At 46.0% G+C, this 19,041-nt stretch overlaps 1 protein-coding gene across 5 annotated transcripts in view; it reads right to left on the bottom strand.

The window, feature by feature from the left end:
* Window positions 1-18,204, bottom strand: part of C3H10orf53 (chromosome 3 C10orf53 homolog) — a 63,776-nt gene extending 45,572 nt beyond the window's left edge. For 2 of the 5 annotated variants that reach the window (XM_053305778.1, XM_053305777.1), the window contains exon 1: window positions 17,917-18,200. In XM_053305778.1, coding sequence (XP_053161753.1) covers window positions 17,917-18,010 — 94 coding nt within the window. In that variant the 5' untranslated portion in view covers window positions 18,011-18,200. Of the gene's footprint in view, window positions 1-17,916 lie in introns of all 5 variants that reach the window. The other 3 variants (XM_053305781.1, XM_053305780.1, XM_053305779.1) reach the window with 3 other exon arrangements.
* Between the last annotated feature and the right edge of the window lie 837 nt (window positions 18,205-19,041).

Genomic DNA, 19,041 nt, shown 5'->3' with positions numbered 1-19,041 from the left:
AGCCAACGTTACCGCCGCTGTCGAGACAGTCATGGACTGTGTGAACATACGGTGTATGGCACACACGCTCCATCTGACCGTCAGGGACGCCCTTGGCCTTAAGGAGCTGAGGGCGTCCCAGGAGAAGGGGGCCCGCCCCATCGCAGGTGCTGTTGCTGCCACGGCTACGCTTGTGGATAAGTCCCGCAAGCTGGCCGCCCACTTCCACCGCAGCGAGAAGTCCAGGAGACTGCTTCGCCAGAAGCAGGATGACCTTGGCCTTCCTCGCCATCTCATCCCTACGGATGTGGAGACGCGGTGGAACTCCACCTTCCTCCTGTTCCAGCGCCTGTTGGAGCAGGAGAGAGCCCTTGTCGCCCTGGCGAGGGACGAGTCCTTGGATGTCTGCGACTTCTCGAACGCAGAGTGGAAGCAGATGTCCGAGGCGGTGTCGGCACTCGAGCCCTTCCAGCTTGCCACGAAGGGCTTGTGTGGCGACACCACTCCCTTGAGCCAAGCGCTGCCCACAGCTGTTGGTCTCGAGAAGCTGATGGGTGGACTCCATATCTCTCTGACCACGCCAGAGGGTCGTGCTCTGGCTGGGAGGCTGAGGTCTGGGGTTGACAAGCGGCTCGTTGATGTGCTGGGAGACAGGGAGGAGTATGTCCTCGCTTGTCTCTGTCACCCAGCCCTCAAGGGCAATGCCGTGAGTGCCGACGACTTGCCCAGGTGGAAGGGCATCCTGGTCGAGAAGGTTAGGGAGGAGGAGGCCGCTAGGGCCCGCAGAGACCAGGGTGTTGGTAGTGGTGCGGGGGCAGCCCTCGCGGCCCAACCCGCACCCAGCAGCAGCATGGGCGGCCAGCCGGCGTCAGCTTCCCCTTCCCCTCCCTCTTCCCAGTCCAGCAGCGCGGCATCCCAGGCGGCGCCATCGCAGCAGCCATTTGCTACCGACTCGAGATCCGCCCAGTGGTTTCAGCGGTTCTGCTATGGCGCCATGCCTGGTATGCGGGAGGCTCGACCTGCCAGGCCCCCCTCCAGTGCTGAGCAATGCGTTGCGCAGTACTTGGAGGAGCCTGTGGAGGGAGACGGCGTGGACTGCGCACAGTTCTGGGCGAGCCGCCGCCAAGTCTGGCCGGACCTGGCGGTGGTGGCTGTGCGCCTCCTCTCCTGCCCCCCAACCAGTGTCCAGAGCGAGCGGGTGTTTTCACGTGCCGGGGACGTGGTGACACCCTCTCGCTCCCGCTTGGACCCTGGTCTGGTGGAGCAGCTGGTCTTCCTTAAGGTGAACCTCCCCCTGTTGGGCTACCCCAAGCTGCAGTTTGAGACGGGCGAGTGATTACCGTGGGTTGCCCCATGGTTGGTCACCTGCCTGGCTCGAACTCTGTGCTTATCCCTACCCTCCCCCCCCTTCCACCTCTAGCTGAGCTGACGTGACAGATGCTGAGCCGTGCCAGCCAGTCGCAGCGTGTAGTGTGCCCACACAGAGATGCAGTTGTAGTAGTAGTTGTAGTGCTGCGACTGGCCAGATGTTTACAATGCCCACGCCCACCTAAAAAGAAACCCAATGCTGACCAGCACAGGCCCTTTATCTATCCACCTGTCAGCATTTGGGGACCTGGCGTGGGCACGGCACACCCCCCCAAAGTAGCACAGCCCACGGAGTACTAGACTTAGCGGCAGCGGCGGGTATACGTTCAAAAATGCAGTGTAGATATGTAAATACTGTATGTAAATAAACATGTAAATAATTTTTTCTTTAAAAACCCCATGTCACAATCAAGCCTCAAAATTATGCAAAAGAAAGAAAAAAAGGTGACAAAGGGAGAACAAAATGATGAATGCCAAATGAATTGATTTTATTGAAAATGTCACCAGAAATCATGTGTGGGGGGCTTGGTTTACATGGAGAAGATGATTGGGTGATTTTTTGAAATGAAACGAATGAATTATTATCATCTTATGTTCATCTTGATTGTGGTCACTGTTGATGTTGGCTGATGGCAAAAAACCCAAAACCATCAGAATAGCAATGAACTGGCTGCCAACACAACATATTGATTGATAACTGTGCAGGGGGGGAATTGGGTCTGTGTGTGTGTGTGTGGTGCAGGCTCAGTCTGTCTCTTCCTGTTGTGTGTCTGTCTGTCTGTCTGTCTGTGTGAATGGATGCCTAGCACTGTCTCTGTGTGTGGATGCTTTCTGTGTGTAGTGTGGTGTGTGTCTGTCTACATGTTTTTTTTCCTCCCCCCCATGCCTCCCTCCATCCTTCCCCTCTCATCCTCTCCCCTTCCTCTTCACCACCTTCCATCCTCCCTCCCTTCCAGCCCACCACCGCCTCACCTGCCCCCAACCCCGGTCTGGCAGATGATGAGAGTCTGGTCTCTCCCACCGAAGCACACACGTGAGCACGTGTGTGCACAAATATGTGGCTGACCAACTCTGAGCCGGACCCTCCCCCCTTCAATCCCCTCTACATCCCTCTCCCCCTCCCCTTTCCTCCCCCCTGCCTCCCAGCCTCCCTCCCTGCCTCCCTCCCCCCTCCTAGCTAGCAGCGCACACATACACACACAAAACACCTGTGGTGGCAAACACCACCAGCACACATGCACTCACACTGGTGCCACCACCTCTGCCTTGGGCCTCTGTGTCCTTGAGCAGATATGTGGTGGTGGACCAGAGAAGCATTTCTTTCCAGCAAGGCAAAAGGCATGCACTCACTGCACACACACACACACACACACACGAAGAGGTGAAGACGAGAAGAGGCAACTTCTAGAACCAGCAGCAGCAGGTGAGTGTCGTGTAATTGTGTTGCTTCCCAAGGCCACTGCCCATGCTCAATGCTCAGTCTGCTGAAACTAAAGAACTAGCTACAATCACCCTTCCTCACATGCAGCTCAGCTCAGCTCAGCTCAGCTGCACAGCACACTGACTAACTAGACACTACAGCTGGTGGTAGAAAAAACAGAAGTCTAGATTCTAGAAGATGTCCTGGTGGATTTTAAACTTTCAAATCTGTGCTAGGATTGCCTCGCCCGCCTCCTCCTCCTCCTGCCTGTAATTGTGCCCTCTCCCCTTGCAGTTGCGCCGTCGTGATGGGTTGGTGATGTGCGTGCGCCGTCTACTTGTTAGCTCTCTCCTCCTCATGTTGGCTGGGCTTGCCAGGCACTGGCTGGCAGCAGCTGTTGGCTGTGTGCTAGGCTCAGGCTGTGGCGCGCGTGACTGGACTGGGAATGTTATTGTAGCGGCAACACTGGTTGTGGTGGTAGCAGTAGTAGCTGTTGTTGTTGCTGGGCTGGTGGCTGCTGGCCTGTGCTGACTCTGCGCACTTGGTCTGGTCTGGTCTGGTCATTGGGATGCAGATGTAGGGTGTGTGTGCATCATCCATGGGGAGCATCAGAGCAGAGCAGAGCAGGTTGGCTGGCTTCTGTCTGTCGGGCCTAGTCAGTGGCAGGCACTGAGTGAGGCGGTGGTTCCTTTGGGCATCACGTCACCCATCATGCAGAGCAGCAGGTCTGCTGCTCTGCTGCTCCGCCTCCTGCTTCTTCTCTGTGTGTGCTGCTCTTGTGCTTAGTGTGCTGCTCCGCTGCTGCTGCTGTGCTGGCAGGCAGCACAGCAGTGGCCTTTTTGTTAGATCAGAGAGTGGGTGTTGTCTCTCTGAGTGTCCTCCTCTTACTTGCTTGGATAGGAGTGGTGGTAGTAGGTAGGCATTAAGATGGACTGACTAGGTGTTACGTGTTAGGGCGCCCAGAGAGAGGGGCCAAAAAGATGGGGTGGCAATTGTTGGGTTGCTCCTAGTATTATTGGTGAATTTCTGAAGAAAATTTTTTTTCCATTGGCTAGAATGGGGGTTCGGGGCTGCCCCAGACCCGCCTCTGTGGGGTGGCAGCACCGCCAAAGTGGGTCCGGGGCCATGGCAAAAATGCCCTCAGTCCCTCCCAGCAATCCCCGTAGAGATAGGAGTGATGGTTCTGTTGTTTTTCTGAGGTGTTCTGAGTGAGTGTGGATTCTGTGATAGCAAATGAGAGTGGATTCATGGTGTCTCATTGGAAATCTCATAAGCTATCATAGAATCTACACTCAGAATACCTCAGAAAAACAACAGAACCATCACTCCTATCTCTACGGGGATTGCTGGGAGGGACTGAGGGCATTTTTGCCATGGCCCCGGACCCACTTTGGGGGTGCTGCCACCCCACAGAGGTGGGTCTGGGGCAGCCCCGAACCCCCATTCTAGCCAATGGGAAAAAAAATTTTCTTCAGAAATTCACCAATAATACTAGGAGCCACCAATTGCCTTGGGATTTTTGGGGTGGAGGACACCCATGGGTGGCTACCACCCACCCCAGCTTTTTTGCCCCTAAGGGCTCCACATTGTGAGTTATGGGCAAAAATTTATTTTTTGAAAAAAATTTGTAAAAAATCAGAGGAAGGTCCAATCGACTTGAAATTTGGGTGGCAGGTAGAACACAATGTCCCCTTCAAAACCAGCCACTTTTTGTGATCCGAACCGGTTCGGTTCGGATCCGAACCGGTTCGAAACCGAACCGGACCGGGGGGGTGGTCTGGCAAAACCAAAACCGAACCACCCCGGTCCGGTCCGGACCCGGTTCGGACCCGAACCGAACCGGGAGAACCGGTTTTATGCACATCCCTACCGACTGAGCTCCCTCACCCCAGTTCGGTCTCTTGCCAGTTGCGTTGTTGCCCCTGCAGTTGCATTGTTAACTTGCCGCTTGGGCCCTGAGAGTACGAGAAGGAAGGAGGAGGAGCAGGAGCGGGCTTAGGTGAGGGTGGGGAGCTCTCTGGGGTGAAGGGGCTGTGGTGGGGGGCGAGAGGACTTTACATAGGAGTCTCACAGTAAGATCAAGAGAACAAAAACTTTGTATATAAAGAAATGTATGACCCTGAGCAAAAAAGCGGTGGGGGGGCAAGGAGAACAATAAAGTACTAGCGTGCAGATCCTTTGCACGGGTTAAGCTAGTTAAGAATATTGTACATTCATCCCCCCACCCACTGCCATGCATGCAAGTGTCATTACAGTTTAGTCAACTGAGTCTGCAGCACCAGCACATATCATGAAGCACTTGAACTTTGTCAGTCAGGATGTCAGCCCAAGTGTTTCTTAAAATCATTCAAATTCACATTTTAGTCTGCTTTGTGTTAACTAGAGTCAATTAGATTATGTGAGATTATGCCAATGTAAATGTGTGTATGTGTGTGTGTGTGAGCGCGCATGCCTAAATTTTGTGAATAAATAACCCAAGCAATTTAGATTGATGGCAGGGGCATACTTTAATCCTCATTTTGAACCCTACTCACTTTGCTTCTACACATATCACTGTATCTGAGTTACACTTAAGCCAAATATTTCCTGTAGCCACCCATTCCATGGATCAATCTACCATTGATGTCTTCTAACCTTTGAGAAATAGCTGCCAAGCCTCACTGAGGCAGATGTAAAGTATGAGATGGCACCAGTTTGCAGTCCTAGTTCAGTGCTTCTGAGAGAGAAGCCTCATCTTTTTAAAAAAAGTAAAGACACCATGCAAAATGCAAGTTCACACTTCTACACTGAAAGTCTTTTTTTTTAGTCTCTCAGCTGAAGAAAGATGATTAACCTGAAGGAAGGAATCTGGAACTCCCTTCCAGTACATAGTGCTACCTCTCTGCTCCTTCCAGACTAGGGTTGCCATATTCAAGCTTCCCAAATCCGGGCATATTATGCAAATTATGCAGCAACTAATTTGCATTTATGTATTTATTTAAAATATTTCTATACCACCCAAAACTTGTGTCTCTGGGTGAGTTAGGGTTAGGGTTTTAAATATATCAATTTTACATTTATATCCTGCTCTTCCTCCGAGAAGCTCAGAGTGGTATTTATTCTAACCTTCGAGAAGGTTATTTTTATCCTCACAGCAACCCTGTGAGGTAGGTTGGGCTGAGAGATACATGACTTGCCCAGAGTCACCCAGTGAGTTTTTAGAGATTTCTTTTAAAGCTACTCAATAGTCTCCCAAAGAAATAGGATATAAGGTTTTAGCTACAGATTTAGTTTGATGATTAAGCATTGCCCCGTCTTTGACTTTCTCATGAGAAGCAGCTCAATTTTAGATGTAACGTGCTTACCGAGAAGTTAAACCCACTCTAGTCAGTGGAGCTCAGCCCCATGCAAGACTGCTCAGAACTGAAGCTTTCCATACCAAGCTTACTACTACTACTACCAACCGCAGCCGGTAACCCAGTCGTATGCTCAAAGCTCCCTCCCCTAGTAGAAGTGAGATGCTGAATGGGGGGAAAGGAAAGCAGGCGGAGTCTCCGAGGAAACCCACTGAGTGAAATATGAAATACATCAAAGGAAAATTCTAGAAGGAGGAAAAACCGAGAGCGGCGAGTATGCAAGGGGACTGGAGGGGCAGGGAAAGGCGTGATCGCGGATATGAAATAGCCAAGACTTCCCCTCCGCTTTCTGTCCCCTGCTCCAGCCACATCTGCAAACCTTGAGTACTGCAGGCTCCAGAATGCATGCCTCAATCTTATATATTCCGGGGGGGGGGGGGCGTGGCACAATTGGCTCCGCTCCTCCAGAAACCACCTGGCTGGCTGCTGCCTGGAAGGAAAAGAGGGGGGCATACTGCACGCAGCAGCTACTGCTGCTGCTGGGAAATGGAGCGGCTGGAGCAGGCACTTTCAGACCTACTCCTCCCCCCAGTAGCTTGTGAGCATAGCATACAGAAGCATCTGGGTGGATGGGAGTAGTATGCTTCCTCAGGTTCCAGCCAGCTGCAGAGGAATCCAGGCAAACTGGGCAGCACATCTTAAATTAGGATGAAAAATGGGTGATTTCAGCATTTGGGTAGAGGAGCTAAATTTCAGGGGCTGCCTGAAATTCAGGGCCACATGGCAACACTATCCCAAACCCACCTTCTGGATGATGCAAAGACTTTGTTGAAGTCTGTAAAGGTGACATGAGAAACAGCGGAGAAAGAGAAGGAAGAAGATGACAAGGTGGATGAAGCAGCAGCTTATTAATAATTGAAGGGGAAGATGGAGGAATAAAAAGTATTTTCAACAAATATAAATGGACTAAATAGTCCATTTAAAAGGAAAAAGACTTTTCCAAAATTAAAAAAAGGTGTGGATATTATTTGTCTTCAAGAAACTCATATAAAAAAGGATAATGCAGACTTGTTGGAATGTCATTGACTTGGTCAAATATTTGCTGCATCAGGAGATAAGAAGAAAAATGGGGTTGTGATATATATTAAAAATTTGACATGGACTTTAGAGAAGCAGATTCAGGACAAGGAAGGTAGATATATTATTCTTAAATTCCAAACACCAAGTAGCAAACTGACGATAGCTTCAATTTATGCTCCAAATGATAATAAAACAAAGTTTTATGAGGGTTTTTATGAGGGATTTTAGAAGGAGATATTTTGATTTTTGGAGATATGAATGCAGTCCTTTGTACAACTCAAGACAAATTGGGAAAATACAAGAAGAGTATTGGCAAAGTACCTAAAAATGTAGAAGATTATATGTCAGTATTATTGTTGGTTGTTGCATGGAGGTATAAATACGCATTAGAAAAAGGATATACTTTCTTCTCAGCACCTCATCTATTATATTAATTACCTTGGGTATGCCTTGGAATGTGCTTCCCAGAGCCCAGCTGATTGGCTGGGCGGTGGATGCACCTGATTGGCTGAGGCACACTCAGGAGGATTGGTTGCTGCAGCAGTAGCAGGCCCAGCCGCGGAGGCAAGGCCCAGGAGGGGAGACAGAAAGTGGGGGGGGGGGGGGAGAATTGGCCATGGGGAGGAGAGGCGGAGAGGCCCGGAAGTGGAGACTGGGGTAGAAGGTGGGGAAGAAGAGGTAACAGCCAGCCCCAAAGAGCGCACAGATGCTCTGTGTAGAGTCAGCTAGTAAGACATATTCGAGAATCAATATGTGTTTTATCTCCAAGTCAATATTACCTACACTTATAGATGTGGAAGTGGCTCCACTAACATATGCGGATCATAACCCGATAATTGTGAAGCTGAAAAAAGAAAGCCCCTCTCCAAGAAAATGGAGATTATATAATAGTTTACTACTACAAGGAGAAATTAAGCAGAAATGCCAATTTGAATTGGAAAGTTTCTTTCAAACTAATATGACAGAAGATGTTCCGTTATTCTCCATTTGGGATGCAAACAAAGCTTTTATGAGAGGATTATTGATTTCGTTGGCTTCCAACAGAAATAAAGCTCTGCGAAAGCAGAAAGAAATCTTAGTAAAAGAGTTACAACTTGAATCAAAACATTAACAAAATCCCAGAGAGGAGATTTTGAAAAATATGAAAGAGCTTCGTAAACAAGAAGACCTATTGGATGCTAAAGAGACTTATAAAAATTGAATTTTACCAAACAGAAATATTTCAAGAAGGGTAATAAACCAGATGAACTATTGGTGTACCAACTGAGAAAAGAGCAAGAGAAGAGGACTATTACTTCAATATGGAATGGCAAAGAATTCATTTCAACTATGGACGAGAAGACAGAACAATTTGTAGAGTATTATTCTCAATTGTACAAAACTAAAGTGCCAAATAAGGATAAGATCAAGCAATATTTAGACAATTCACAAATTAAAGAGTTTACAGAGCAGCAAGGAGAGATGTTAAACAAACCAATTACAGAGGGAGAGACTAGAGAGGCAGTACAGGGGTTAAAACCAAATAAGTTGCCAGGCCTGGATGGATTTTCGGCACTCTGTTACAAGACTTTTCAAGATATACTGGTTAAACCAATAACTCAGTTAATGAATGAAATAAGACATTGTCATAGTATACCTACCACATGGCAAGAAGCTTATATTACATTGATTCACAAAGAGCGACAATCATCCAACATGCTCTGAATAAAGACTTATTTCACTATTGAATGTGGATTATAAACTCTTTGTGGCTATTTTGGCGGCAAGACTGAAGAGATTTTTAACAGATATAATACATCCTGATCAGACTGGATTTGTTCCAAAGAGATATATGAAAGATAACTTAAGATGTATTTTGAATGCTATTGAGAATATCACTGCAGGGTGAAATCAGGCAGGGATGGTTTTTCTTAATGCTGAGAAGGCCTTTGATTATTTGGGATGGCAATTTATGCTAACCGTGCTCAAAAAGATGAACTGTGGGTTGAATTTTATTTCCTGGATCCAGAGTATTTATCGGGAGCAGACAGCAAAAGTAATAGTGAATGGGGCAATATCTAAGACATGCACTATAATGAACGGAACAAGACAGGGGTGCCCACGTTCTCCTTTATTGTTTGTTCTGGCTTTAGAACCATTAGCAAGGGAGATATGGCAAGAAGAAAGAAATTTTGGAATTAAGAAGGCCAGGCAAGAACATAAGATAAAGTTATATGCAGATGATGTGGTACTTACAATTATCCAACCAAAGGTCTCGCTAGACTATATAATGGAGAAAATTCAGCAGTATGGGAAGGTTACTGGATATAAAGTGAATAACAGTAAGACGCAGATGGTAACATGGAATATTAAAGATGAAGAGCGGAAATAATTGGAAAAAAGAACAGGATTCCAGCTCAGTGTTGAACTAGTAAAATATCTGGGGATTAATGTAACAGCAGCTAATAAAGACTTATTTAAAAACAATTATTCACTGACATGGAAGAATATAATGGCTGATCTGAATAGATGGAAAAGTTAAATTTTTCATGGCTGGGAAGAATATCAGCGGTTAAAATGAATGTTTTACCTAGTATTAACTTCTTATTTCAAATGTTACCAATAAGAATTGAAGAGAAGACATTAAATGAGTGGCAAAGACAGATCAACTCTTTTATTTGGACAAATAAAAAACCTAGAGTGAAATTCAAAGCCATGCAAGACGCAAGAGAATGTGGAGGACTGGCTATCCCAAATTTGAAATTATATTATCATGCCAGCTGTTTAACATGGATTACAGAGTGGATTAAAGCTCTATATGGATGGATTACAAATATGGAAGGGTCGGATAAGATCAATGGCCTACATAGGTATTTGTGGACAGATATAAAGAAAACAAATGTAGAAATTAAAAATCACTCCATTAGGAACAGCTTAATGAACACAGGAACATAGGAAGCTGCCATATACTGAGTCAGACCATTGGTCTATCTAGCTCAGTATTGTCTTCACAGACTAGCAGCGGCTTCTCCAAGGTTGCAGGCAGGAATCTCTCTCAGCCCTATCTTGGAGAACCCAGGGAGGGAACTTGAAACCTTCTGCTCTTCCCAGAGGTATGGGATAAGTACAAAAAAAGGATAAGCCCAACATTGTCACCGGTAGCTTCAATATTAAATATATATTTTCATGGAGAAGAACATACAAAACAATTTGATCAATTGAGAGTATACAATTTGCAGAGTCTTATGGTGGGAAGATAAAAAATGAAATACTTTCAATGCTTAAGTCAAGAGTGGAAAGAAACTCCTTCCTGTTTACTATACTTACAGATCAACAGCATAATTCAGGAAGACATACAGAAGCAAGGTAGGTAATTAAGAGATTTGACAGAATTTGAAATTTTAATAACAAAGAACCCAGAACACATGCTAGGCCTTATATATAAACGTTGATTGAAGCATGACTCAGAATCTGAACTGGTGAAGGATTGTATGGTAAAACTGATGCAGAACTTAAACAGAACAATAGAGATGCAACAGTGGGAATTTCAATGGAAAGTGAATATAAAATTTACAGTGAATAGTACTCTAAGGGAAAATTGGTATAAATGTACCTGTGTTGGTATATTACTCCAGCAATGATTTCAAAAACTGGACAATAACTATCCTGGAGATTGTTGGAAATGTATGGAGCAGACAGGTACTTTCTATCATATGTAGTGGACATGTAAAAAAGCTCAAAAATTCTGGAAAATAATACATTCCAAGATGCAGCAAATGTTGCATACAAACTTTCCTTTTCTCCCATAAATTTTCATGTTAGATTTTACTAAACTGCATATTCCTGTAAAACATACTGAACTTTCTTTATATATGATAATGGCGGCAAGAATCCTTTGTGCTTCCTGTTGGAAAACAAATTTGATTCCGACTTTAGATGAATGGCATCTCAAACTTTGGGAATATACATCAATGGCCAAAATGACTGCATATATTAAAAATAAATCTGAGGATTTTTTCTTTCAAGTGTGGGAACCATTTATTCAATATACTGTAATATATTGCAGGGATTGGTACCTCATCCGAGATATGGCTTTTCTTTGTAGAGGAAATTAATGCAGACAGTAAGAATATCATTGTTGTTTCAGTTCTGTACTCAATAATGTGTAGAGTGTGGGGGAGGAGACATGTTGGCTGAAGGAATTCAGGTCAACGTATATTGAGAATCTTTGTAATTGCTGGGTTTGATTATCCTGTTTCTTGTTTTCTTTTCTGTTTCTTATTTCTCTTTGTTTATATCTTTCTTAAAACAATAAAATAATATTTTAAAAAACAAAAACAAACAAACCCACCTTCTTCATCTTAGCCCATTAGCCCTCACTCCCAGCTGATGTGGAGCCTAAGTGCACATAACTGCATCTGCTCACAATAATCCATTGTGACCCTGAGTGTTCTGTTCCCTCCCCTTTCCTTTCTTGTCTTCCCCACTGTCAAAATGCAGATTGCAAATTCTTTGTCTTTCTTAAACACCATGCACATTGTTTGCCCAGACAACAATGGAGGAATAGACCCTGGTGCAGTTTCAATTATTCTTTAGAATTGTCTGCCTCCTGTCAGCTGAGCAGAGAAAAATATTCATCAATTTCCACCTCTGAAAAGTATAAGCATGCATATGTATTCAGTACTTGGTTTGGGCCCCTTTTGCAGCAATTACTGCCTCAATGCGGCGTGGCATGGATGCTATCAGCCTGTGGCACTGATGAGGTATTATGGAAGACCAGGATGCTTCATTAGCGGCCTTCAGCAATTCTGCATTGTTTGGTCTCATGTCTCTCATCCTTCTCTTGGCAATGCCCCATAGATTCTCTATGGGGTCAGGTCAGGCGAGTTTGTTGGCCAATCAAGCACAGTACACTGTATACTTTTCAGAGCTCCGATATTGTTCTATTCTTCAATCCTTGTCTTCTTGGTTCCATGTAATATTCTAATTTTCTGAGATTGGAGATTTGGGGTTTTCATGAGCTGTACGCCATGATCATCACAATTATAACAAATTAAGGCTTGACTTATCTCGCTTTGCATGTAATGCGTCTGTCTCATATATCAGTTTCACCTTTTAATTTGCATTACTGAAATTCATGGACTTTTGCACGATATTCTAATTTTCCGAGTTTCACCTGTATGTACAGCTATATCTATGTATAGCTATGTATAGGCCTAGTGTGTCTGTCTCCTGGGGGAATCCTTCAATACATTGTGTGTGTTGCGTGGTGCATTGTGGGATCTCTCGAGGCTGGAACGCTTTGTCCTGGAGATCCAGCACACAGCACAAATTGTCTGGGAGCGCAGTGTGTGCTCCCAACAACATGGAATAGGTCATCTGGGGGAGAAGGTGAGTTTAACCAGTCTTCCTCCCTGCCCACTGCCCTGCGCAATCATGTGAATGATCTCATAGCTTTCATTCTTCACTATTTTGAACCTATATTCTATCCAAAAAGGAGACAAAACATTTGTTTTCTGTTACAACTTGTAAATGCTGGCATGTGTCCACCTCATTGTATAACAAGTTCTGCCTCTCTCTACAGCCAGCTGTGAAAAAATATAATTGTCAAATTTTAATTTAACTTCTTGAGGAAGTACAGGAAGTTTCCCAGCAAGAAGCCCATTTAATGAGCCTTGCCCTCTCTTGAGGTTTTAGCAATTGTTTCAACAATTTGAAAGAGGCTTCATCAGTTGTTCTTCAGTGCTTTCTGAAGAGATTTAATGGGCATGTGTAATCACTGGTCCCCAAAACATAGCTGCAAAATACAAAAGGTACACAGAAGGTGGCATCCTCCTCCTGTGTGGCCGGATCTTCTATTTATGCAAGGTCCTTCTGTTCCCCTTCTCAAAAAAGCGTGTAATAAGAAAGTGTAATGGTCCTAATGAGAAAACTATAGTAGTCCTGGTGTCTGTGGTACAATCCACTGGTTGAGTTCACATGAGCATATTCATTGCTTGATGACTGCAACATCAAGTGATGACTTGAAAGTGCAAATGTGTTCTAGTGGAACTCCCAAGTAAGTCTACATAAGACAGCAGGCTTAGACCATAATCCTAAGAGGCCATTCACACGATCAAATACTGAGCCCTTTCTAACAATCGGAGAAAGGACTCAAAAGGGGTGAGGGGAGGAAGCCTCAAAATGCTTATCTCCCCCACAGACAATCCTTTTCTCCTTGCTGGGTGAGCAGGTCACTCACCCAGATGTTCGCCGGATGCTACTGGCTGCTGGTTTGGGGGCTGGGAGGCCCCTGGGATTTTCATGGTGCACCATGTGAGTGCATGGTGCATTATGGGGAGCCTCCCAACACAGGCTGGGAGCCTACTTGTGTGTAGGTGCGGTGCGGAGCCATGTGGCACCAACACGCAATCAGTTAGCCTGGTTTCTGGGTGCCCTCGTGCCCAAAACCCAGTCTAAGTGGTGGGCTCCCTAAGTGGGTTTGCCACTATGGCTCCCAGAGGTTCACAAGTGCCTGCAAAACCAGGCTGGGCTTCCTTAGCCCAGTTTTGCTGGCATGTGTGAATAGCCCCACTGTGTTCTACCCAGGTTTGGGAGCTGTGTGTGCTCCAATTTTCGATTGTGTGTAAGCAAGTTAGGAGGAAAACCTAGATAGTTTTTCTTCCTAACTTTCTTCCACACAATCACTTCTACTCAGGTTTTCCTCTTTCACACACCCGAAAACTGGGAGCACACACAGCTCCCAAACCTGGGTAGAACACAGTTTTTGATTGTGTGAATGACCTCTAAATTTACAATACAGGTTGAAGTCTAGGATGTGGGTCTTGGAGACCATTTATATAACTTGTCCCCCCCGCCCACTATGGAATCAAATGCAAAGCAGAGAATGTTTCATTTGCAGCTCTCATACCTACATATTCTTGATGCATATTTTTAGGAGAATATGTTAAAAGAATGAGAACAATCTCGTGATATGAAAAATAACAATCTTTTTGCTGCTAAAAGACACTTAATATTCAGCTATGTTTGTAAGTGGAGGGTTTAAAAAAATGGAAATGGACGACTGTAGGTGAAAACAAAGATTTACTAGAGGTTGACAAAGAGACTAAAGAATAGCTATGCACAGTTTATAATTCAGTTCACAGTACATGAACTATTTTAAACTGTATTTTTCTCAGTTGTTTAGGTCCATGAACTGAGCACATTTATTCAGGTCTCTGAACATCATGGTTTTAGTTTACAAACCACTTTGGAGGGACAATCTTCAGTAGCAAAAAACAAAAACAAAAAACAAAACGGACCGGGTCTCACAATCCGTGAGACCCGGTTTGGGGCTGTAAGCGGGAAGAGCGGGCTAAGCCCACTCTCCCAGCTCATGAGCAGGGAGGGAGCCCTGGGCAGCCGGATTGGCCGCCCACACGATTGCCGGCTCTGAGACGGAGCCAGCGGGGGCTGGGGAGCTTGGGGGTCGCATGGCCCCCGGAAGCCCCAGTATGCCCTGTGCGAGCACGCAGGGCATACTGGGGAGACCCCCGGAGCTGGGAGGTGCTTTTCGCCTCCTGCTCAGGGGTCTACTCACCAAGACGCGGAGCCACCCTGTGGCTACTCACGAGCAGATAGCCCAGGTTTGCGGAGCACTCGCTCCACAAACCCGGGCTAAGGGGTGGGCTACAGGAGCAGGCTAACTGCTCCAGAACCACCAGGCTCAGCTGCAAGCCTGGTGGTTCTGATGAGCAGCAAAAATCGGACTAGCGGAGGCTAGCCTGATTTTTGCTGATCGTCAGAATAGCCCCATTATGGAGGTAAAGGTTTAAATACCTTTTACCTCTGAAGTCCCAGTCCAAATTGCAGCCCTGTACAGTTGCCACTCATGAGTAAAATTAAGCTGGTCTCTAGTACACACTGGCACACTTGATGTCACATGTAGTCTTGCTTGACTAGAACACATTCTCCATTCTTTGGCACTTTATAGGGATCAGCATTGGTAGTAAAGTTTTCTTTCAGATAAGCTTGCTTACTATTATGGATCTTATCATTCAAGAACTCCTGAAAAGCTTCATTTAGATACATTAACTGGGAAAATACTTTGAAATAAGTGGGATTTCCAAGTAAATTTATTGAGTATTGGGATGTTAAGAGATCTTTTCTCACCAGTAGATTTGGTACTCACCTAAAAGGCATCAGTGTAGTGAATGCACATGGCTAAGTTATAAATTCCAATGTCATAACAATCTACTGAACCTTGAGCTGCTTCCATACTGTGTTTTTCAATGTGGCAAGTTACTACAAAGAAGGTTGCATTATAAAATGCCAAGGCATGGTCTGAGGGCACATAATATAGCTATCTTTCCGGAATAGTTCCTGGATGGGTGACTTCCTAGGGATCCCGTATAGGCTACTTTGAGCTTCATGATGAAAGACAGGCGGAATATAAGTGTGAAAAAATTAAAAACAGGTATGGGAGAAACCTGAATGGTGAGGAAAGAAACTGATTTCATCTCAAGCATATTTCTGGCTTGATCTTTTAATGGATTTCATAAAGAAAACTAACAATGAAACTAAGCATGCTTATGAAGGAATAAGCACCATTGAGCTCAATGGGACTTACATCTAGGTAAGATATTTTGGGTGAGCATGCTGCAACAGAATCCACTACCCTAAGTGATGTACAGTGGAAGGCAGATTACACTAAAATTGTACTGTTGAGACTGTTTGCATGTGACACCATGCAATAATACCCAGCTGTTGGCCTGCAAAGGGCCACAACTTTTTCCTGCTAAATAACATGTTTTAGGAGATTTTCCCAAGATATTCATACTGTATTGCTTTTCAAATGTGCCTTCTCTGTAACTGAATGTAAGACCCATACTGACAAGCATTTATATAATTTAAAACCCTTTCCCCACTTTCTATTCCATACTAAAAAAAAATCCACAAGTATGTACAAAAGCCGTCAAAAGGCTTAACTGTTATTTTTCTGTGAGAATGCCAAGCACAAGTAACAACAATGTAGACTCGTACTGACTTCTGCAGCATTTCATCCTTTCTGGCCACTTGCAGAAGAAAAGAATGTAAATTGGGGCGGGGGGGGGATGTGTTATCCGTGTGTTTTATGGCTGCTTCCCTCATAAATGTACATATCAGGCGGTATAAAAATATGATAAATAAATAATAAACAAATAAATTCAAAGCAATCTTACGTTTGTTTAACTAAGCTTCCCCCTTTCTCTCTTTCCTTTCTGACTCCTCCCCCACCCACACTCTCTATATGATCCTCCACTGGGGCAAATGTCCAAACAACAAAATACAAAACGTTACTGGATAGAATACAACATTGTCTTTGCCATTTCCCTATTTCATTCATTCATTCATTTCTATACCACCCCATACAGAAGTCCCTGGGCAGTTCACAATCTAAAAACAACCCTTAAAACATTAACATGATTTAAATCAACTTAAAATATAAATCAAAACTCTAAAACCCGAAACTATAAACCAAAAGCATGGTCCTTAAAAACATTAAGAGAAGGGGAAACTCTAATTTCATTAGGAAGCAAGTGCCTTCCAGAGAAACCCTAGAAAAGGCCCGGTGTTGAGTGACCACCAACTGAGCAGATGGCAACTGCAACAGGACCTCCCCAGATGATCTTAATAGGCCTTAGGGTTGATGAAGAAGAAGGTGTTCTCTTAAATACCTCAGACCCAGCCGTTCAGGGCTTTATAGGTAATAACCAGCCTGGGGCATTGCTAGGGGAGAGGGGGCCTGTGCTAACCCCTCTCCTTGGCGGCACCTCCAAGTGAGGGAGATAATGGAGAAAGTAGGGAGGGGTGGAGCTGGGGGGCCCTCAGGAGCTGGGGGTGGGGGCTGGGTTCTTTGAACCCATTCACTCAATTATAGCTTATACCCTGTAACCAGGATTTTGTATTTCACCTGGAAACTTATTAGCAGCCAGTAGCGGGGAAATGCTTGACTAACAAGCAGAAGGTTCCCGGTTCGAATCCTCGTGGGCACTATATAATAATAATAATAATAATAATAATAATAATAATAATAATAATATCAGGCAGCAGCAATATAGGAAGATGCTGAAAGGCATCATCTCATACTGCGTGGGAGGAGGCAATGGTAAAGCCCTGCTGTATTCTACCAAAAGAAAACCACAGGGCTCTGTGGGCACCAGGAGTCAGAATCAACTGGATGGCACACTTTACCTTTACTTTATAGTTAATAAAGAATAATCTACAGTAAAATGAAATATGACACATTTTTTTAAAAGCCGCTTCCAAACAGAAAAGAAAGCCCCATTCTTAGACACATGATTCTCACCGTGCTTTTTTTACACTTTGTTCTGCTGAGGCCGGGGAAAAGACTCTCTGAACACGTTCGGGGGACATTCCACCTCAACTGCCAACATTTTAAAAAAGCGTTCTGGACACTCAAAGCGTAAATAGATGCTCATCTACTTGTGGATGGGAAATGGACGGAAAGCCACCCACTGGACACCAACACAACCAACCACGCAAGATTTACATAGTAGCTAAAAAGTACCGAAGCGCCTTCAGAGACGTTTTAGGCGTGGTTTTGTTGCTAGACGCGGGACGGATTGGTTGGCTCAGCTGCTGTTCAGCTCCGTAAAGCGACTCTCACCCTGCCTCCCTGCTTTATAAGCTCTCTGCAGCAGGCGCCCCGCGTACATTCCCGTCCTTTTCCTCAAGCGCGGGGCGTGTCCAGCACCAGGAGGGCGCCTTACGCACCTTGCAAGCCTTGCAGGCGGAAGGTCCTGTGTTCCACTATGCCGCAGCTCCTGTAGGGCCCGTATCTCAGGGTAACCCGCGCGTGTTCCGGCATGGCTGGGTCGGGTCGCAGCTCTCTAAACTACGCTTGCTAAAGGGAGGGCTCGGCCGCCTGCCCTTGGAGTGCCTCGGAAGGAAGCAAAGGCTGGCCGGGCTCCGTCTTGCAAGGCGAGGGAGGCTTGTGGCACTCTCGCTGGCTCCCTGGAGGAGACTGAGCTTAGCTCCCTGGGAGCCTGCTTTTGTGTCAGTGGCGGTGCCCACGGTAGCCATGGTAAAACCCGCTCCCCCATATTAGGCACGTGATGCCACAGAGGAAAGCTCTGTTGACACCCTCCTCTGTACTGCTTAATTTTCAGAGCGAGATATTGGCTCAAGCGAGGGGAGGCGGTTGTCACTTGAGAGCCAGGCATTCTTCATATGGCCAGCAGAGACTGAGTTAGGGCACTTCTTGTGAGCCCCCGGACGCTCGAGTCTAAAAGCATCCTTCCTGGGACTGAGCTCTGGCTTCCGTGGACACTTTTGGTTGTGATCGTGGGGCCCAAGGAGCACATCCCTCCGCCATCTATTGGCTGCCTGCCCCTCCACGCCCTCCTCGACCTTGTTTGGTAGAAGCGGGAGACGGTGTGGTCCCCCTTGTGCCTAGCTGCAACTCAGCTCCTGGGCTTAGAGGGCCAGTGAGTGACCTTGTGGGCAACCATAACCCAGCTGTTGAACATGGTGAAGGGGCAGCAGGTGTCTAATGGTAACTCAGTGTTGGGAATGGTGGGAGGGGTAGCAGGGAAACACACCCCACCCTTATGCTCAGCAGCAACCCAGGTGCTGTGCAAAATGGAGGGTCAGTGGACGAACTTGTGCACAGTGATAATCCAGCTGTCCGAGCATCATGCGGGGGGGGGGGGGGGGGGCAGCAGGTGGTCCTTGCACCCAGTGGCAATTCAGCTGCCAAGCTTGGTGGAGAGGGCAGCAGGTGGCTTCACACCCAGCAACTCTGCAGCTGCTGGGCACAGGAAGGGGTAGCTGGCAGGCCACCTGCCCAGCAGCTTCTAGTATGGTTTCCAGGAAGTCTTGACTCTGGCACCTTCCTTT

The sequence above is a fragment of the Hemicordylus capensis genome, chromosome 3, assembly GCF_027244095.1.
Source record: "Hemicordylus capensis ecotype Gifberg chromosome 3, rHemCap1.1.pri, whole genome shotgun sequence".
NCBI classification, from domain to species: domain Eukaryota; kingdom Metazoa; phylum Chordata; class Lepidosauria; order Squamata; family Cordylidae; genus Hemicordylus; species Hemicordylus capensis.
The sequence above is the reverse complement of the archived record's forward strand: the minus strand, read 5'-3'. Positions and strand labels throughout refer to the sequence as shown.